At 36.4% G+C, this 23,068-nt stretch overlaps 1 protein-coding gene across 2 annotated transcripts in view; it reads right to left on the bottom strand.

Moving 5' to 3' along the window:
* Positions 1 to 23,068, bottom strand: part of TBCK (TBC1 domain containing kinase) — a 115,573-nt gene that overhangs the window by 91,506 nt on the left and 999 nt on the right. For both annotated transcript variants that reach the window (XM_075032400.1, XM_075032410.1), the window contains exons 3-4: positions 17,243 to 17,477; positions 14,238 to 14,310 (exon numbers count right to left, since the gene is read on the bottom strand). In XM_075032400.1, coding sequence (XP_074888501.1) covers positions 14,238 to 14,310; positions 17,243 to 17,435 — 266 coding nt within the window. In that variant the 5' untranslated portion in view covers positions 17,436 to 17,477. The remainder of the gene's footprint in view (positions 1 to 14,237; positions 14,311 to 17,242; positions 17,478 to 23,068) is intronic.

Below are 23,068 nucleotides of genomic sequence, written 5' to 3' on the forward strand. Positions count from 1 at the left end.
TGAAGACACCTAAGTTCATAAGAGGTCTGAAAGTGACTTTTGTAGCAAACAAACTTTGCTTGCTTCCCTAGTCCTGCCCTGTCACAATTCTTACATACTAACAACCTTTTCAGACTTAAACACCTAATATTACCTGTTTAAATAGAAAACAGATGACAGAAAAAGTAATCAACCTAGCAAAGATCACATCTAAATTATCTCCATTTGGAGAATTGAGGGTAAAATAAAATCATGGTCTGGATTTTTCACCATAACTTTTGTTATGAATACAAACCCAAGAACTTCATACCATGGGAACCATTAGAAAAGTAGATGCCTGATTCAGAATGACTAATAAATAAATAAATAAATAATAATAAAAAAGAAGCCACCAGGTCCACACATTCATGAGGCTAATTTCAAAAAGAATAGTTCTACTAATACAAGGAAAGGGTGGGAAGGATTACAAAAGCTCATGATTATGGCTATATAGGTAAGATTTTTCTCTAAAAGAGAAAGAAAATATCCTGAAGTAATCACATTAAGTGATCAAATGGTACTAACCTGGCACTAAACCACAAAATGATAGTTACAATACAATGGCAAGAGTCAGCAACACTGACTTTGCAGTAAAAAATTACAGAAAAAGAATACTATGCATTTCAAAGTCCATGTGATCCCTGTAACTCACTAGTGACAGCACATCCTTTCAGCATAAATGGCAGTATAAAATGCTGGTTATAGACTTGGGAAAGTGGGTATCAAGTACCAAAGTAAGGTGGTCCACAAAACATTTTCATTATCCCTCAGCCAGCTACTCTTCACCTAGCTCATCGCAGCATTGCACTGCTGAGAAATCTTGCGGATGCAACTCAACAGATTCAGGATTTTGTAATACAGGGAAGTTGACAAAATCTGTTTTCCTTTCCTATAAAAAACACCTCTGAGGAACATAAACAGCAAAGATGAAGACCAAGCAGTATTCTTCTTGTTTTGATATCACTTTTACACCAGAAAAGTAAAGATTCAGTTAACACACATTAGCAAGCAGAAGGCTGTGGAGATCTGGAATATCTTCGTATCTGAGAGCACCGTTATTTTAAGGATCAAACCCTTGCAACCCCCCTTCAAACCAACAACCAAAAGGAGAAGTTCTCCTTTGTCTGTACACTTCATAGATGCTGTGAAGACATCGTTTCCAAAGGCTGAAGTTAGCATGTTAGACTATCAAATCCGGGTATCAGTAAATGCACTCTCTATACAAAAATCCTATTTTGAGCTGGGGATCTCTACCCAGCATTCACCTAACAGAACATAATTTGGCCTATTATTCTTTTCTACCACTACAGATGTTTTGAGACTATTACTAACATAAAATGATGACTTCAATTAAACTAAATTTAAAGAACACCATTCTTCCACATTTTTCCATCAAAAATACATTAATGATCTAAGAAAAAAATTATACTTCTAAAAAAGCTCATATTACATTATGTATTGTCAATTACATAGTGTAATGCAATTTTTTTTTTAGAGTATAATTTTTAAGTGTAACTGCTGACCTAGTGTCAATTATGGCAACACTATGTTGACCTCAAGCATATTTAAAGTGCTCTTTCAAGGGGAAGAACATAGTAAAAAAATTTTTTATAGTCACCACAATTATTCACTATAAAGTTTTTAAAAAATATCATTTCCACTCTCTCTGTTTATAGTCAGATGATATCTTTAACAATTGCTGAATCCACACCAAGAAACAAAAACAGCATTTAATGCCCAGGCATTAATTTCTAATTGAATCAACAGAGTTATCAGAAATTATAGTAATTAACCAAAACCGTTCATCCTGTGCTGTTAGTCCACCCAATGAATATCCAAAAGTTACTCAAAGCTTTCAATACTACACTTAAAATAGACGGTACCATGTGCTGGTTCAGCAGCAATTCTCAGTACTATTTGCATTAGTCAGTCAAAATTACTGCTTTTCAAAGGTTTGCTGACAGGATACTACTAACTAATTTCATCACTGCTTTTCTGCCTCCTCCCATTAAGAAAAGAGGTAGTATTGTGCAGAGTTTGCTAGTATGGTCTTTGCCAGGAAAAAAGGGAAGTGGGGTGGGTGGGAGTCTATTATCAGAACTGCCTTACTGTGCTACAGTTAACCTGGTGCAGCTTCCTTCTATACACCAGGGCCAGAAAAAAAATGTTTTCTTAATCAAAGGCACAGCCATGTACATACGAAAGAACAGTATCGGAGGGCCACCTTAGATTGTACGTTTGAAGCTGTCATAATAAAACAAATGTTCACATGCTTGAGGTACATTATTTTCAGGTACTAAATTTGCCTCTCTTCACCCTGAACTGCTATACCATTCAGGCTTAGCTCAACAGGACGACAGAAGATTCTTCTCCTGCCACCACTGTCTTTATCCAGACAGAACTCAAGCCTCATAAACTGGAAGCTGTAAGCTTCTATCTACTTTATAAAGATAACTGTGATTTTACTAAGGCTGAGGATTCTCTGCTACAAAGATCAGTGTCACAACCAGATTTCTTCAGAAACAAACACCAAGACAGCAACATTTTGAAGTTTTCATTCTGATGGGGAGTGGGTCAAACCTACATTTGCTCTTAGGAGCTACTCTGCAACCATGCCATTACAAGACTAAAGGTGTTGTCATACTTTCAAATGCAAACAGAGGAATTATTTTGGGATATCATTACTAAGAGGAAGCTTTCTAAGAAGTTTTTGCTTGGAGTAACATTATTCACATGAAGAAAAAGTTAACGATGTTTTATTTGGAAACAATGCTTTTAGTTGAGTCTTTCTGCAGGGGCTTTCATTCCTATATTATATAGTTCTTGGTTTATAGCAAATGTATGCATCGAAATAAGCTAATTGGGGAATATCCACAGAATTCCAAGTCTGCTTTAGGCATTCTCTATAAAAAAATTAATCAATTTACTTCCTTAAGCTAATTTGTTTGTATATTAGCTTCTCTGCTTACAAGAACATGCATATGCACAGCATACACAGAGGACTGTAACAGTGGTTTTACAGTGCTCAACTTTTTTTTTTCCCCATAAAGAAAAGTAAAGCCAGTGTTTTATTACTTTTGTAAATGCTGCACCAGCAAAACAGCTGAAGTTGGGTTGTACCAGTTATCGTGTACCAGTTTATCATCCTCGATAAAATTAGAAGAGCAGAAGAAAAATGAGATTTCAGAAATCACTAGAAAATAAAACCAAGATAAGGTTGTCTGCTCTGGATTTGATGGAAATTTTGTACAGAAAAGCACCAAATGGCTAGCCATAGCCCAAGCATAGGAAAGAAACACGTCTCCAATTCTCATCTCAGTTTTCATTGTCATCATAGTAAGTCTGCAGATCTCTGAAGATCAAATTGTCTGAAGAGTTAAAATAAAACAAAATAATTTTAAAAAAACCCAAACCAACCAAAAAAAAAACCCCTAACCCCAATGCCTAGATTTCCTTCAGTGAGTTTTAAACCTGAATGACTTCTTCTGGAGACTACAAAGTATTACTGATAGCAGACAGGAAAGAATTCCCATGTCTGCCTTTATATTTTATCATAAACTTGTACAAACTTCAGTTACATCTGGAAGCCAAACATAAATTAAACACAGAGCAAGCAGGTACTGCACAATTCAGTGTTTTCCTTTTCTTTGAACCTCTCAAGCCTGGACAGATGTGCCACTCTTCACTGTGCTGGAAGACAACAGAACATATGAGCTCCTGGAAATCCAGCATTCATACTGAGGCACCTAAAGAAAGGGGCTCCCAACCATTAAAATACTGCCTGAATTCAAAAGATTGTGCATTAAGAATTACTGTGTAACATGGTTAAGAAAGAAAATGTTAGAAACAATGGGAATCTCAATACCACATCTTCTGCTCCTGAATAAATCCAACATTTTTTTCCCCTTGTTTGGGGACTAAAAAAAAAGTCCAAAATCACTCTCCAATGCACAAAAAGCTAAAAGAATTCTCAAAACGCTCAGATCATGAAAAAACCAGAAAGCTCCTCTTCTTCAAAGACCTAAAAGATGAAGAACTCAGCTCCCTTTAAGAATTTAGCTTCTCTGAGCAGAGCAGTCTTCTGCACATAATTTAGTGCAAGATGCAGCCAAGGAATAATCTCCTACTGAGATTAAAGATGATCTTGTGACTATCGCGCATGACTCCTCAGGTGGGGAGAGGGAAGTCTACATTGAAAGTAGGAATTATCATTCTGTTAAAAATAAATGTTATGCCATCTCACTATAGTGGCTCAGAACACAAAAGTGAGCAACCTCACAGGTACTATATTTAAAACTAAAGAATGTGTAGAGATTACTGAGGACATACAGGGAACAATAATTGTAAGTACACACAAATTCATACGAGAACCGATTATTCTCACCTACTTTCAGCATCTTACCTATAGTTCTACAAATATAAAATAAAGCAAGAACTATGTTCCACAACTTCTAGCTTCCCTTGTTTCACTCTGCACTGAAACACAGTAAGTATTCCATCTTTGAAAACTAATTATATCTGTCAGAAATTCTGAGCAACTAACATGAAAAGAGGAGAGACTTGACTCTACTAATGGGTTACTTTGATAATCAGCAAAGGAGATACCTAAGGTACTTATATAGGGCCAGCTCACAGCTTTTATGCAGCTTATGCAAAACTGAGCTTTATTTAAGTTAAATAAATGAGAACAGCAACCTTCAGTTTTGTGTTTGCAGCAGAAAGCTCAAGGCAACTTAAGGAGTTCTATATTAAGACTTGAGTTCGGATCAGAGCACACCTTTAAAGTATACCCTCCTGATCAGCCTCTCCTACTATGCTTTATTCACAGAGTGGTTTCAAAGCACACAAACTGGATTCCTTTTAGGTGAACCAGAAGATAGGATCCGGAAGGTGCCTATTGCCCTGCAGCTGCTAATGGGCATTTGGTCCAGAGCAGACTGGAGCTATACAGAATCAGCACCCCTAAAAGATGTATAGTACACTTGGCTTTACATATCTGTTCCTACTGGATCACATTACTTGCTAATAAGGACATAGCCTGAGAAGAGTCCCTTTTCTTAGTACAGGTAATCCAAGGCTTTTTTACCTCATCTGTGGTAACCTATGCTCTTGCGTTCCACAAAGACACTCTAGCCCTGTGGGCCAAGAGGAGTACAGTCAGTCTACAGGCTGTCCCCACGACTGAGCCAGCTGCCAACCTCAGCCAGCATTTCCTGTATGAACTCCTACCCGCAGCACCAGGAGGGCACAAGCAGGGGCAAAAGTCTGAGCTGCAGCTCTCCACAGCTTCTTCCACTGCAGCCAGGGAGCATAGGTGGTTAGCCTCTCAGGGTGGAGGACTCTTGCCCTACTGAAGTAGTGCCAGGTATCAAGCAGACATTTTAAGATCACAGGGGTGCTTTCTGCCTTTTAAGGTTACAATGGACAACTGCATATTTTACTTTCTTTTTAAGGAAGACCCCTATCTGTGGCACAAGAATAGAGTTTTGCTTAATGTTAGCCATGCCGACTTTCTCCTTCCCACTGCAACAGAAGTGATGGGTCCCTAACTTCATTATACAAGATGGATTGTCTCACTCTGAGGTGCCCCAGGTGGAACAGAAAAATCTCATTAAGAATCTGAACAATGAAAGTTTTTAAAACAAAACTGAAAATGAAGTGTAGTTATTAATGCAGTTAACATTATTGCAGCTGTGTGGCACTATGAACTGAACTGACAGCTCTAGAAATCGTGACTAGCTAACAATAAATAATACTGTCCTTGCAGCCAGACAGGATTGATTTTTTTGTTACTAATTTCTGCAGTTCTGTGAATTATTGCCAGTTAAAAAAAAAGGGGGGGTGAGGAGAGGGTGGGGTAGCAGGCTACTTCTTGAATAGCATAGTTGCAGAGCTAACACACCGGAAGATAATTAACTTCTTAAAAAAATAAATTACATTAAAAAAAGGAAAAAGTCACTTCAAGAAAACTATAACCACTAACTCCAGTAAGGACAGATATTAGCAGATGAGAACTGAGCATGTTTTCTTTTTTATGAGTTACTGGATAGCAGGAAAAGCACCTAGAACTTCTTAAAACGTCACTAAAGCAATCTCTTTACAAATTTCTCAGCCTTTGAGAGAAAGTCTGCACTTTAGGCATCTCTGCATGAAAGGATTAAGCATTATCAACAAGCCAAATTACTAATTAACCCCTTGCTCCCCCCAACCCCCATTTTATAAAGGTATAACAGAATTTTTAAAGCTATGAACAAAAATTGCAACAGTGCACAGCTCTTCTCTTAAAGCCAGGCATTTCCTGCAAATCAGTAGACTTTGTAACAGCGTTCTTTTAACAAACAACTTGACTATACCACACTTTAAAAAAAATAAATCTAAATATCTAACGTTAAAAACCATACCTAGGTACCTTTTAGTGGTTAGCTCAAAAAAATCTGGATCCCTGTATCAATGATACAGATGCTGCTCAAAAGTGAAACAGAACGGAAAGTTCCAAAAGAAAAACAGTCTGGAAATGCAGGTGATCAAAGGGACTTTGCAACTAGGCCAATAAGCAATGCTGCTGTTAGAAATTTCATAGCTAACAACTAATATTCCAAAAGGCATTAGAAGTGCATCACTTTGATCTATATTCCAGTACATGCCATCACAACTGGCAGGAAACACCTATCAAGAAAGGTAACAATAAACTTAAGTGTAGCCAAAGCAGATGCCTGTGACTACAAATTAGAAAAGTATTTATCAGCATATAATTAATATTAAATTTCCTTGAAAGTGATATAAGAAATGTGATCACCAAAGGGGCAAACAGAGATGGATATAGTTGCATGTAGGAAAAATCCACAAAATAAAAGTCGCCAGACAAAAGGACAAGAGAAGGACAGCAGACTGTATGCAGGATGTACTCCCAAATACATAAGAAGGATGACTGGCAAAATATAAAACAAAACAAACAGTACTGGGAGTAGAGGAGACCACCCCTTGCGGGGCCTGGAGAGTGGTGAGAACACAAAAGTATCAGGCATTTGATAACAGTAGAAGAAAGACCAGTCCATACTGGTTCTTAATTCACTCAAAGAGCTCTCAAGCCTGATCACCTTCACTTCCAAGAACCACCAACGGCCATAGCTACCACTGTTAACTGTACAGCATCAGCTCCATGGTACTGTATACTCACAGCTAATTTACAATAGTGTTAAAGACTAACAGTAATGATTAATAACATGAATGAGTTAACCTTTAGCAAGATGTGTGCTGCTAATGAATGAAATTAACAGTTTAAACCTCAAAACTAGCCTGATCTGTCAGCCTTCTAAACACTCCTATCACAGCAATCTCCAATTCCCTGGTATCTCTCTAGCTATAAACACACAACCCAGTGCATATATTCAGTCCCAACAAAAGTTCTTTCTGTCTGCACATGTATCTGTCCATCTGAAGGTCCTGTTGGTTCAGGAGCCAAGCAATTCAGCTAACTTAGTGCTGTGCCCATGATACAGTGCCCACAAAACTGCAGGGCAGGGAAAAAGAAGCTATACCATGTTTCCCATAACATTATGTTCTGTAAACCTATCATTTCAAGTCTGGCACAACACTGAGGTAGGGACAGTATGGGACTAATGCAGCTTCCAGGCAACAAAGCAGCTAGCTTTGACTGAAGGCACAAGTCTGGGTCTATTTGCACTGTAAAATAGAGGAGCTTGAACCCAAGGAGAGAACATCCATATGCAAAAAAGAAATTATTTCAAACCACAATGACATTAGAGATGTTTGCAAGCATATCAATGCATCTAAATAAACCAGCTGTCTGATCCCTAATTAGTGACAAATGCTCCCTTGAAGATATTGCTCAGTAGTTCCAAATGCAAGAACTTGCGCTTTAAAAATATAATCCCTTTCTAGAAGTATGCACTGTATAGCAAGTTTAATAAGTGTTAGCTCTTCCTTTTTTTCCTTCCTAAAAGCAGGATAAATGTCAAATACTGTGTCGCGGTAGAGACGGACACGACAAGTAATAGATCATGCAAAATGGCTACTTTATTGTTCTAACACACCTTTTTATACCCTTCTTTTGAGTATGTGTTAGTATATGATTGGTTTGGTTAGTAACTAACAACTCATGATTGGTGAGTTCGTTAGGACGGTTCTTCTTATCACTATCTTGTTTTTGTACTGGTCTTCTCGGATCTTTCCAGACTCTCAAGGATACACTACAAGCTGCTCAAGGTCGCACTGTTCTCGAACTGTCAGGAATTCCGTAGGCTCGTTGCATCCCCCGACAATACTGTATTAAGTTAGAATAATCATATACTAACCACGTCTTGTTCTCACAAGTCTACAGACAATTTTTATTCCAAACAACTATCATAAATCAACATTAAGATTAATAATGTGGCTTAAATCCAGTAAGATTTGCACAGTACAAACTTGACATTTGGTTTTTCAGCCATTAGCTCATTAGTAGTAGTTCACTCATTTATGCAGAATGGAATTTTAACACTGATCCTTACACAGTTCCTTGCAGAAATATCTCTGCAGGATGAAGTCACCCTCCCACTGAGGATGGCGTTAGTCTGTTCAAGAGAAACTCAAGGTCCTCTTTCACTAGATACTGAAGACTCAAAGCTCTCCACTACTTTTGTTCTCAATTAACTCAGCATAACTCATCTTCAGCTCAAGATCTTTAATACTGCTTTTAGCACGGAAATCTGTATGAAGTGTCTACAAGAAACTACAGAAGTAGTACAGTAGAGCAAAAGGTTGAAATATAATTACACACTTTTTCCACATCTACAGACTTTATGTTGTATACAGCCATCATATCTACTTTTCAATAGCAAGAAGCAGAGACTATCATAATCTCAAACGTAGGATTCTTCTGTTTTCTTTTTTCCTGGAAGAGAGGAAGATAAAAAACAAGTGTGCACTTACTGTTATGTTTCACATGTAAGGGAGACATGGACACATGTTCTGGGATGTCTTTGTGCTGCCATCAAACATTGCAGCCAACTATACAATCAAAGAATTTGGTTCCATACCTAAAAACGTCACTCAGACATGAAAAGAAATAATGTTCACCTCAACTATCTCATGGAAGTTATACCCCTTTTCCATTCCAAACAATCATTTTCTCGTTGTGAGGGGAAAGGCAAGACACAGGAGACAATCTATGCTAAAACAAACATAACAGGAAGAGTTGCAGTCAGACTAAAAATTACTTAGAGAAATTAAAAAAACCCTCCTATATGAAGAAAAGTGTCATTGGACAATACATAAACAAGTCTGGACTAATGCCTAATTCTTTATCATAGCTTTGGAAGCAAAGCATTGGCAAGAAACTAAAGGAAAACTCTACAGACACTAAATGCCCAAACTATAGACTCTTACACATGCTTAGGAAAAACACGTATGTTTGTTTATTAATGCTACTTCATTTTACTAGTTCATCATTTATCCTTGCAAAATGCAGCCTCATTATGACATATGGATTTCTCATGTGAAATTCCAACACAGACTTGATTCAAAGCAGAATACACTCAGCCCTTGAAGTTCTGCTCATATGCAGCTCTTCAAGTCAAATCATGTAAAACCTTCAGCATTTTGATGACTTGCACCTGTCTTACAATATTTTTGAAGAATCCCTGGCTACTCAGAAATTGTTCTTCCCCCTGTCTAATAATCTATTCTGTAATGTATTTTCACATCAAGTTTGCCAAAAGCACACAAACAGAAAGGATGGCGTAAAAAAAATCTAATTCAATCAATGAGCAGACAACTGTTTAATACAGCCAAATAAAATGTACTCATCCGAATCAGTCAGATCATGTTTTCTCCAAACTAGTAAACAGCTGCAGACACAGTCTGCTTCCCATCAAATGTTCCATGTAAAACAAACTATACCTTGTATCTCTGATGGTTCACTAGTAATTTTTCAAAACCATGACTTTCAAAACATATGACAACTATATTTTATTGAAGAAAGGAATAGGCTTAGACTGCCCAAGCCACAAATTGAACACCAATCCAGAAACTCTATTGCAGGTGCCAAAAGTCTGCTGAATGTCAGTATTTGCTGGCATTTTTATTATTATGAATACAAGTGCAGGCCAGCTTCTTCAAAGAAGAAACACACTTCAAGCGTGACAGAAATGCAAAAGCTCACAATGCCTATTATAAAAACACAGAAGCACAGAAAATAACTCCTTTAACACTGTCTGGAAAAGGTGTCCCAAAGGAGTAGTTGTAAACGTGTTTAAAAGATGGTGAACCTTAAAAATAAATGCACATCTTATATTCTGGTCTGTGGTATCAACAGCGCTAAAATAACTAGCAACATTGAAGATCTAGTAAAATTTTGACTGCCACAAACATGAAAACTACCCTTAGTGAGACAGCTGAAGTACAAAACTTCTACCCACCGTAATTTTTTGTGACTTATTTTCAACTCATTCACAAGAAAAAAATCCTTGCATGTGCAAGAAGACACAGAGGAAGCCAGCCAGATCAAGACACATTTTCAAATCTCTGAACAGCAGCAAACTATTATGAGCTTAAATCATGTATTCACTATTTTTGCTTGACTATGTACGTAAATACCTAGCCCTTTAAAAATGTGACTCCTGAACATAGTTCACAGAGCTGATTTTGCACTAATATGACAGTTATAAACAAAAATTAAGTGCATACTTTCTCTGACTCAGAGTAACAACAAACAGGACAATAAATTGGGAATAAACAAACAGGAAACAATGACCCAGACTACAGTCTTTCACACAGAGGACAATGGAGACTGATCTGGTAAAAAACAGGACACCAATGCCTAAAATTCTTATCCTACCCTATCCTATCCTAAAACTCTTATCCATGGTTGCAGCCTGAGCTCCCTGTGGCGCACAACTCCAAAAGAGCCCCTCTGCTGTTATTGTGATGCCCTGTAGAAGGACAGTAAAGAAAATTGGAATCAATGTCACCTTTACAAGCATTAATTGTAGTTATGATGTCCACATGGCTATCTCCTGAATAAAACACAGAAAACACTAAAGAGCTGTATTAAATTCCTCTTCTGCATCTGGCTACCCATGGTAAGAATTGCAAAGAGTTGCCTCATTTCATCCATTTCAGAATTCTTGAAATTTACTGGATAGAGTTCTAACAACAGCACATGCTCCTTCTAGGATCCCAAATATGCATCACTCAAAAGAGAAAATAATCTGGCCATAAATTACCAAACATTTACTTGTATTACCCTTTGAAAGTGAAGTTGAGCATGTTAGCTTTGCGGACAATGACAAACCATCTTTGTAATTCCTGGAGACTGCTGTCACAGTATTCTTAGGCAATGAATGAATTCTTGAATATATCACAAATCCAAGTTATAGAAAATTTTTGGTGGTATCCTCAGTAAAATGACTTACTGCACTGTGACAGAGCAGATAAGGTAAATGGTTAGAGCTCTAATTTCCAGTATTTGGCCCCTATATGCAACTGATTCATTAGAATTGGACAAGTTGGTGAAACTCTGAGGTTAACTGAACAAATAACTCTGCTGCATTTTTTTTTTTTAAATATAATTCATATATTAAGGAATGTATGTTACACTTGATGCATGACTTCAGGAAAGAGTAACTGCAAGTAACTACCGAACAGCTGTATGGCCTGTTTTCCAGTATGTGTGGAAAGACAGACAGTCCATAATGTAATGTCTTGAATTTCAGCACTAACATAATAGAAGATTTCCTGCTGATTTTACGTCAGCTTGTGGTACAGGTGCAAAGGACTTAAGTTACTGGCAAGCGTAAGGAAAATTAATCTAGAAACCAGAAGAGCAGCTTCTCGCATTCCATAAACAGTTTATAAAATTAATTGCAATAGCATACACATCAACTCCGGATGTGTAACCAGCTATGCTATCATTGACCAAGACAATAAGAATACCTGGAAAAAGCCAAATACTTCCCCTTCCAAAGGTAATTGATATAGACAGATCACATAACTAATAACTGGGAATTGGTCCACCCAAGTTATTTCTGGAAATATATGGGTCTCACCATGTCGGTCTTTCTTGCAAGAAACTTCATTTGAAGTGAACATAATTTACCTTTTAGCTACTACTGCAAAAGCTGTAATGTATAGTAGATGAATCACTAACGTCTCTTAAAGCTATGAACACACATACAGGCTGTATTTTAGCCCTATACCTCAGGCGTTACAACTTCCTGAAGAAATGCCAATCAGCTCAATAAAAGAAAGATAAGATAGTAGAATAACTTATTTCAGTAAAAACTCTCTGAAGCCAAAAGGAAAAAATAAAGCCAGGCTTCATGCATCTCCTTTCAACAGAGCCACAGTCCAAATAGCTGACGTAACTGTTGCAAACTAAGTAACTTCTCCCAGTGTGTCAAAAAAACAAAGTTGCATACAGTAGCAAACTATCTGAAAATGTCTCAAAAATCTTTCTGGGTGCCACAAAACACATGCTAGTATAGAGGGGCATAATGGATTTGCATATACACCACAACCATTATTTGAGAAAGTTTTGTTTATAGAATTATGACAGAGAAATATAATTTATTTTTCCTTTCAGAAAAGGACATCTTCCCCTTGCAATTCTAAGGCTGCAGGATTAAATTGCAACAGAAGTTGCCAGAGAATCTACATAAGTATACTGTATCAAGCAATTCAAAGCAAATTAAAATAGCTACACGCATGCTTTTTCAAAAACAGTCAAGAGGCAACAGACAGTCTGGGCTGCTTCTCATGTGACACCAAGATACACACGTTCAAAGAACAGTGTGAGAACTGAATGAAAAAGGAAAGAAAAGAGCTTTAACTATTTCTGGAACTTTGGACAATAGGAACCTGATGCAAAACTGTGTGAAGGGCTGTAATATATAACACACATGACAAGCCCTTTGCACCTAAATACCTCTCTATCTTAAGAAAAAACGGAAGCCATATTTGCCTAACATTCCTCAAACTATAGTCCTCTGCAACACATACTGTCATAAAGCTTAAATTCACAAAAAGCTAACACACAGGCACAGGGCATTTTGCATTTAGATTTATCTCTGCCAGACAACATTGTTAGCATCCTATGTAGGGGTTGCAAGTCTCAGAAGGCTACAGATCCAGTATTACTCCCTTTATACAAATCTAATTTAGGATGAGTCACAGGAAGTCTATCTGCATAGTACCTTATGAAACACAGCCCACCTGAGGTACCTAATGTTAACTGGGAAGACACACAAAAATTTGTCGATTATTTTACCGAGTAATTATCATCTCTACACTTGCATGAATATCAAGAGAGATGAAATCTAATGCTTGCTACAAACTTTCCAGAAACTAGAATGAAGAGACTTTTGATTTCTCTGAATGTGCTTTATATTGATATATTTGCAGTTCTGGAAATAACGAGTTAGCCTACAATGCCTTGCTACCCCAAATTGAATACTGTTTCTCTTCTTCCACTCTTTACATTTTCTGTGTTACATATTCTTTAGGACAAGAGACTACTTCTTTGCTCCAAAGGTAATAGTGATAGACTTTAAAATTACAGTTAACACTTTTAGCAACAAGTCTGATGGGGATTTTGTTTGTTTGTTTGCTTCTTTAAAGACAGAGATCAACTATTCTATACATCCTAGTATGAAAGCAAATATTCTTGACATCCAGCCTCTGGACTTGGTTTTGACCAAAGCCTTGCCGAAATGATTATCTTAACCCAAATTCAAATCGCTTATAGTACCCTGGCATATATATCTGACATCCTGTACACTTTCTGGTTAATAAATTAATACATTTCTGCATATGAAAAACACACATCAAATTCTGTCCTTTCTAATGAAAGTTGTATTTCATCATCTGGCAGGCATACAATCTTCAAATTCTTAGGAAGATACTTATCCTGTCATAGGTCTGATTTTATTTTTAAAAAGAAAACCCAAAACTACTATTACAAGACAGACAGGATTTTATGAGTTACAAAGTATTTCAGTTGTATGCAAGTTCCACATAAGTCTTCTAGCTTTTAGAATTGTATGGAAATAAGTACTCCTCTTTCAGGCACATGTTTTATCTGATAAACAATGTCTTTAAGTTAAACTTTAACAGAGTAAAATTTATATAAACCAGTAAAAGTTAAAAAAAGGTCTGGGACTTTGCCACAAATGATATGTGAAATTATGGTGAGTGGATTTGAGTTTAGCTTGACACCTCACCTGACTGGCTTTCTCTCTCGCAGCAAATCTTCCAGACTCTTTTCACAGTGTTCAGCTGCCACAACCAGTCTCTCTAAATTAGAGAAGAAAAAAAAAAGTGTAAGAGGACTAGAATCCAAATGAGACAGCGGGATTACAGACTTCTCAGTCTACCTATTTGGCAGATGTAAAGTATTCTGACATACATTGTAGGGAAAATTACACATAATTAAATGCTAAAGGTGTACAGCTTCTGGATATCACCACCATTTTCATTTATGAGATAGAGCAGATTATCTTTTCTGATTCCTCATGCAAATCCATCCATCCAGTAACCTCCTAATAAATATTGAATGCCTCAGCCAATGTCAATCAGATTTGGCTTAAGAATAGACATCTCAAAGAAGATAAGCATCTACAAATTTGCAGGTTATCTGTAGCTGGGTTAATGAGAGAGAGACTCCAAGTAACACCAGCTTTGAGAAAAGGGACTCAAGAATGAGCGCAAGAGTTGCAATCCTGATGGGCCAACTAGCTGTAGTACCTCTTGCCCAACAAATAGTTATAGGACTTGCAGGGGTCCCACATGTTCCAAAGACTGATGGCCTGGCTCTGAATACAGAGGAAAAGACAAAACAATTGTTGCACTGAAGACAGCAATTATAAAGTAGGAGAAGACAAAGGTATAAGATATTACATGGGGGTGCGAGATAACTCCTAAAGAAGCTACACTTTGCTACTTCCTACTAGTAGAACAGCTAGTAGTGAATATTCAGATTCAAAATCAAATCAAACTAAACTGTTTCAAACATATTTATGTAAGACGACTGTTACAGTAAGATAGAGATGGAAAACACTTTGAGGAACACAAGTCATCACATTAAAGCTGGCATGCTTGTTACTCAACTCTTTGTTTCTCTTTGAAATCGAAGGACCACTTAAGCTTCCTTTGGAAGAAAAAAAAAAAATCTGGGATTGCCTTCTACAATGCTATAGTTCAACTGGTTCCTTCGACTGATGTGGATCATGCCTGGAGGTGAACATGCTCCATGTTTATCGGAGGTCAGGTCTTAATAAGCACCACATCTAGGAGCTCTGAAGTACAGCTTATCACCATCTTTTTAGTCATAAACCCTCTTCTGAGGTCAGAAGAGTGAAATTTAGCAAAGAAAATAGGAGTCATCCAAGAAATGCCTTGCCTGGTGCATGAAGCTAAATCTGTCTTCTAACAGTCACTGAACATACAGCCTCCCCAGTCCTCCTCACAGTGCATTGAACAGCTTCGCTGAGGTTTCTCAGGTGCTGTACGCATGAGCTACAGGCCTTACCCCTCCCCTGCTTGCTCTGTCATTACATACGTGATGTCCAACTGCTTATTGAGGGGGCTTCTGTCTCTCCCATCAAATAATTTCAGTGTGAACGTTTTTCTATTACTTTTATATTCCCCCTTTGAGGGTCTTTTGGGGGGAATGCATACATCTTAATTTTTTTTTTTGCATTGTTTTCCTAGTCTGCTTTCATGTTTCTCTGTAAGGGTAGAAACTGACATTTGCAAGAAAAATAACATTAAATCACAATGTATAGGACTGACATGTGAAAAATTCTGTCAGTATCAGAATGATAAAATTTGCCACCAAATTTGCCATATTATTTGAAAGTGATTAACAGCTATTCTAACCACTAGGAACAGACCAGTCTCCCGACTTCATGGTTAGATGTTTTATTTGCTATCCTTCAAGTTACTTCAATTATGAGAAGATATCTTCTCTTTCATATTTATACACACTCATAAACCTTCATGTCATTGACTCTTCATTGTCAAAAAGGCCATGTTTTCTTATTTAACCATATATTTTATTTACTAAATGTTATGTTAGCTAATGTTTCTTAACCTTTCATTCCAAACAGTATCCTAAGATAATCCCAGTTTCTCTTTCAAGAGGTACTAGTGAAAACAAGATGAAAAGGAATAAACTTTCTAGATCTCCTGACCACAGAAAATGAAAAATTTAGAAATTTGAGAGCAAATGAAAACACAAAAAGAACCCGCTGCCCCATTGAATACTTCAGCGTTCAGAGTTGGCAATATCCTCATTTTCTAAAAATCTGAAACTTCCTATCATACTGCATTTCTAAAGGGGAAAAAATTACTTGCTCTACTTTATGAGACCCCATAGCTAACCCAACAAATACACACAATGCACTTTTATATAGGAACATTGTTGATTTCAAAGTTAAAGGTGGCAACCACTTAAACTGTCACAGGTGTTTCAGCCTTTTTGTGGAAATTAAGTGCTGTACTCCTGCGAAGCTTGCAAGAGAATAAGATCATTTGGAGCAGAAAAAAACACAACTGAAGCCACAAATGATATGTGAAATTATGGTGAGTGGATCTGAGTTTAGCTTGACACCTCACCTTACTGGCTTTCTCTCTTGTGGCAAATCTTCCAGACTCTTTTCACAGCCTTGAGCTAACAAGTGTGATAACGGTTACTAAAAAAAAATATCCATACTAGAATAAAGTACTTGTTAGTGGGAGAGGTCTTAAAGAGCCAGAATAAAAAAATAAGGGAAGCTTACATGATGACTGAGACAAGAACAGCTGCAAATTAAGTACAAGAAACCTAATCATTACATGAAAATGTTCACAAGATTAGAATATGGGTTTAGGAGCTCAGCATCAAAAATACATGTATTTCAATGCCCCACGCAACAACATGGCACAGCAGTTGAATACAAAAATTTTACAGTGAGGTATGAAGAGAAGAAAGTTCTTAGCTTTTATCAGTTAGCATAACATATAACAAAAGAGGACAGACAACTAACCTCTGCCTTGACTCTGTAGAGAAGAAACAAAAGCACCAGTACCACCAGTCAGAGCAAAGGCATAAAGTCATTTTGAGACAGAAAACCAGCCACTTTCTGGTGCTATAAAGGCAATATTCTGATCAGTCACCTTTAGATACATTGTCACAAAAATATAACTGTAACCATACATAAAGTTTCCTTATTAAACAGATACTCACCATGTTTACCTCTGGTAATGTCAACATACTGGCAAAGCCTGGGATGGGTGATTGTTTTAAGGATTTGAAATCTCCCCAAAATTTTTATGGAGTTAGGTGTCAGAGGAAGGCCGTTACTTCCACAGACATCATGTGGCAGAGCTGAGGCGAAGAAGGTGGAAGCACCCATCTCAGTGTCTTTTAAAGGAAACATCTTTTTCACACAATCTTAAACCTTTTGGAGCAATTTGTGTTCCTTAAAAAGAGAACACAGAGTAAAAATTTATCTGCAGAAAATACAGATTCTTATGACTCAGCTTACTAGTTGCTTACTAAACAATGCAATTAAAATGTTTTTTTCTCTCTTATGGGGGAATGGGACATTTTTGCATAATCAACACAATAATAATAATACAGTGCTGCTGCATCATAAACACTATATTTAAAAATGAAAATATAGTGATAAACACAGATTTAAGAATAAAATAAAAATATTTTTAGGAGCATATAAATTCTTTAATACAAGCAGTCTTCAGATGACTACTGCGATATAGTAGGTTATTTATTAAAAAAAACCAGTAAAGGCACCAAACAGAAAAAAAACTCTTCTAAAATACCACCTTGTCTAAGCAGGCCACAAATCCAGATTACAACAGCTTTAGTGATAATCCTATCTATATACTATATCCTATATAATTTCTAATATTTAAAGCTATGAAGTAACAACAGTCTTCTGTCCTACCACCATTTCTTTCCCTACCCATAGGTAAACTGCTAGCTCACACATTGACTCAAAACAAATTAAGAAAGTAATCTACATTAAACATTTCTGTAAGACAGTCAAGCAAAATAAATTAGCTTGCAGTTTAGCTCCAGGAGCATTAGTTACATGACCATTTTCCTCTCCAACAGGAACAAGCTCTCTCCTCTGAACTATGCATTTCAATTCAGTGTGAGCAAAACGTTTTCTCTGCACTTCTCCATAGCCAACCATTATGCCATTCAAGAATATGAAAATCTATACCATGCACAAGTAGTAGACACTTGCACAGTCAGCTAGGTCTCAGGTAAAACTGCCTGACCTCTTTTTACTAGGAAACTAAGAACTTAATCTGAGGCAAGAAGTACCAAAATCCAAAAACTGAATAAAGCCTCTGCTCAGCTCGTTTCTGGATTGCCCAGACAGTGACTCAAGACACTACAAGCTGTCATTAGGCAGTATTACCCCTCTGCACACGTTAACTTCCATAGCACATACATACTTGTGTGTAAGGATACATATACAAACAGAGATAAGAAGGCCAAGCTTATACACTCTTAAGTGAGCTCTGGTCTGGAAGTTGTGATGGTGAAGTAGATGGCAGTTCCACGTAACATGGGACAAGAGGCCATAGAACAACAAAAAAAACCAACTTCATTAACAAACCTATGCAGAAGAATACCATCCAGCTCACTTCAACGGTAGAGACGTTATAGCACAGAGTTGGGAGGCATTTGTGTATACAATCAACAGAAATAGTCCACTGATGTGGAAAGCACATCCAACTCGTCAGCTACGGAACAGTAATTATAAGCTCTAAAGAGTAGAAACAGATATGCAGTTGCTCCAGGAAAAGAGGAGGAAGAACCCTCAGGATTTGAAGTCCGTAAGAGAAATAATATGAAAAGCTTAAAGTATAAAGCCAACATAATTCTTTCAAACCAGATGTAATAATTTTTTATCATCTTAGGGGCTTCATGAAACAAAAACCAAGTAGAACAAGATTATGCAGAGCACTAACAAAACTAAGTGCTACTTTTTTATTATTCTTTCAGCAAACATTGACCTGCTGCTTTCAGGAAAACTTATTCTCTCATGAGAAAGTCACACAGGAGAAACAGAGCATTTAATACTTTAATGTCTCAAAATTGTTTTCTAAGGGAACAACCTTGTTCCCAGCACAAAATTCCCAGTAAAAACCTACTAATTTTCTTTTGTGACTCTTAATTGAGAGAGTGACCCCACAACAGGTTGCACAGAGATCCTTATATACCAAACATATTTACTAAATCTATACAAATGGAAATCATGGAACATACCTTCTGTTTTAACTAATACAGTTCAATTTAAGATACAAAGCAAATATAAGACTGCTCTCATTTGTGGTTTTTTTTTTTCCCCTGAAGAAACAACAGACATGAGATATGTACATTTAAATTCTAATATACAACATCATATTAAATATGGATGCATAGCATTAAGAAATCAAACTTAAAAAGGAAGAAAATAAATCTGAAACAGCATTGAGTGTTAGAGTATTTATAGTAGTATTTTTGTATTAAAAGTCTCATTTGTAAAGATATAATGCTTTCATACCTCATGAATATTTAATATTTTGTGGAAATGATCTATTTTCGGATGCCAACAATGCAATTTACAGTTAGAATATTCCATCGGAAAAACATAAATTGGACTGAGTGCAAGCAAAAGGACTTATTGGCATGCAGCAAGTTCCAACTGGAAAGCTTTAACTGTGTATTTATAAAAAGACCCACATTCCTGTAAAAACATCATGTCTGCCAAATGAACTACCCGGCCTCAGAAAGAAAATATATATTAACCATGAAGAAAAAAAAAATCTTGATTTAGAGAGTGAATTATAATCTTGCTTGGCACAACAGTCCTCTATAATTGCTCTAAAACAAAAAAAAAGTTAATATGATCAGTGTTGAGGGGAGGGAGACTAAAATTATGCCAAACAGCAAGATGCATTATGTCTCTAAAAAGTTGTCGTGTACAATATATTTACTCAGGTAAGAAATGTTTTCATTTTTACTGTAGAAAAACTATCTGCTAGATAATACTTCTCCAATACATTGTATCTGCATTCAGCTGACATTCAGAAAGGAATTTTAATAAAAATAATTGTTAAATATCATCAATTCAATAACCATTTTAAGAGATTACACTTTTCTTGTACTCCAGATCAGTTGGCCTAAAAGGATGAATCAGACTACCTACAATGCTTTCAACTAGACAACTGCAGATTTCTCTCTCACTTCCTTTGGTTAGGAAGCACACAGATAAAAAGACAGAAAAGAGATAAGCAAACAGTCCTTCCTATCAGCCACCTAAAGGAATCAATAAAGAATTTTAAAAAGTATGCATTAAAACAAGCTCTCTTATTATAGAGTTAATTCTGTGGAATCCACTAAAGCAATGAAAAAAGTTCTCTCTGATAAAGGAAAAGAGCTAGTTCTGTCAGTAGCTACCTTCACAATTAAACTGATCTCTGTCCTTAACTCTCAACTTCCATAAATTCCAGTGACTGACTTGAAAAATAAACCATGTAACCCGAAAACTAAAAACTTAATCCTTCCACCACCTTTAAAAAGGGCCACACATTACAGCTTAAGTTTTTTTTTTTAACTAAGTTATTTCAGTCTAGTCATTTCTCCAGTAACCAACGTTTCTAAATTCCAACAGAAGTGTTACACATATTTTAAAAGTTCATCTGAAAAAAGATCTTATCTGATTATTTTTAAATTGTGTGGGGCTTTTTTTAAATCCACATCAGAGTCTGGCACAACTATAAACATAGAGTGCTACACATCCTCCACATATTCAAGGCACACAATTTTACACCTCAAACTCACCTTTTCTCTATATAGAAGACACATATTGCATTAATTTTATGATTTGGAGGAATGAATTATATCCTACAGAACTTCCCTGTTACTTTGAAATAAAAAGAGGAAGAGAAAAAGAAAGGTTTGTTATTTTAAACTGACACCAGAAACAGTTATGGCAAATTCAATTTTGGAACTGAATTCTGGAAATTCAATTCTGATAATCCAAAACAGTGAGGATGGAAGAGGAAGCGAAGACTTGTCTGATTAGTGTAATCTAAAATTACTATGTCGTCCTTTCCAAAGCACCGTTTATTCTGTACATGATAGCTTATCACATCTGCGAAATAGGTCTAGAATAAAGATTAGAAGTCCAGGAGTGGCCTGTTTTACATCCCACCTCTGAATGACCTTCCCTAGCCCACTACCTCCAACCAAATCTCCCTTAGAAACCTTTACAGTACACAAACCCACTAACCAATGTTCTCAGCGAAACCCATCACAAACAGAAAACCTTTACAAATTCCTACTTAATATTCAGATTAGTGCTATTTTGATAATTTTTCACTTGATAGCTTTTCGATGCTCAACACTGAGAAATAAAATACAAAAGGTAGCCCCTCATCTACTAAGCAACTTATTTGTGCCTCTGAATACCTACTGCTCTCAGAGAACAAATATTTTTTCTTCAGAATTTAGCATTTTCTAGCCATCATTTACAACTTTTTCACTGCAGCAGTGCTAAGACAATTGAGTCAATGGGCACTAAGAACTTTACCCTTAAAAAAAAAAAGAATCAAAACATAGATTTGACTTTCAGAAGAAAACGTTGCACATAGAAACAGACCAACCTGAACGAATCCATCCAACATGTAGATGTGAAACACATCTACAGTTTCTATAGCATCCACATGCAGAAATAAGGACAACTAGCCATGTGCTAATACCTGTTAGTAATTTGAAATGTCTAGTTATTTAAATGCCTCCTGAGTATCCAGGTGTAAATGCTCCTTGCCTAATGAAGGCAGCTTTTCAGAGTTAAAACGTTTATAATCAGTACTGCTACAGAATTATTTTTAAAGCAATTGAGAACAATTTCAGGAGAGAAGGTGGCCGGAACACCCTATACTTACACTGTTTTTCATTAAATCACAGTGTTTTCAACAAAGTAGGCCACTTCATAAGAAGAAATAAGTTCACAAAATATCTTGTCTTCTTTAGTCTTAAAACATCCCTGTTGCAACTCTAGTAATTACTAATTTGATAAAGTAACTGAAATAAAAGATGCAATTTTAGCTACAGCATTGTTACTTCACAAAAAAACCCCAAACTATGATTTGCCTCCCACTATCCACCACCACCACCATTCATAAAGTTTATTAAAATGTATAACAGATATTGAAGAAAAGCTGAATTCAGATTCCTATGGCAGGGAGCACAGAAAATAAGTAAGAGTTTGTTAGGACAATCACAATAAAGAGCTGGGACACGTTCACTTCATAATAATAATAAAAAATATTAACTTATCAGCTTAATTTTTGCAGGGGGTGGGAGGACTGTGGATTAAACTTGGTTCACCACACAAACCTTTTTTTTATCTGCAGTGTAAACATCTACTACAAACACCATAAGATTCCTTAAAAATCTAAATGTAAGCAGTATTGTGTTTAACCAGATGTTTTCCCCTGTGGCATATCATCAAAACATTGTCTTTTACAAAATTTCCTAACTTCTCTAAAATCCATTGAAGTAAGAAGTATTCTACCTATAAATAAAGAATAACTATAGTCATGGGCAGATAATTACAGACTATACACACATTAGACATACTTAAAAATATATATATATTTAACATTGTTATTCTGTCCAAACTAGTACATTCAGTGCAGAAAAGAAACATTTTGCTTCAGATTCCAGCTACACCAATTGAGCAATAGATAGAATAAATAAGTGTGCCAAAATTTTCATTATAATACGTTACTCAAGATAAACAGAAAATGCAAACTAGATTTTGACAAGTCTCCAATGTCGTTATTTTGTCTTCAACGAATACACAAATTTGGGGGAAAAAAGCCAGACAGGTGTCATGGTGTTTTTGGCACAGGTAACTAACAAATACTTGAAGAGTTATTTCACGAAAATACTAAATAGCAATTCCTTTCCCTACTTTTGTAGGGATATTAAAGCATCACTTCACTCAAGTGAAGTAGAGCATTTTTTAATCTTTGCTGATGGCTT

Source organism: Buteo buteo, chromosome 1 (genome assembly GCF_964188355.1).
Source record: "Buteo buteo chromosome 1, bButBut1.hap1.1, whole genome shotgun sequence".
Lineage (NCBI taxonomy): Eukaryota > Metazoa > Chordata > Aves > Accipitriformes > Accipitridae > Buteo > Buteo buteo.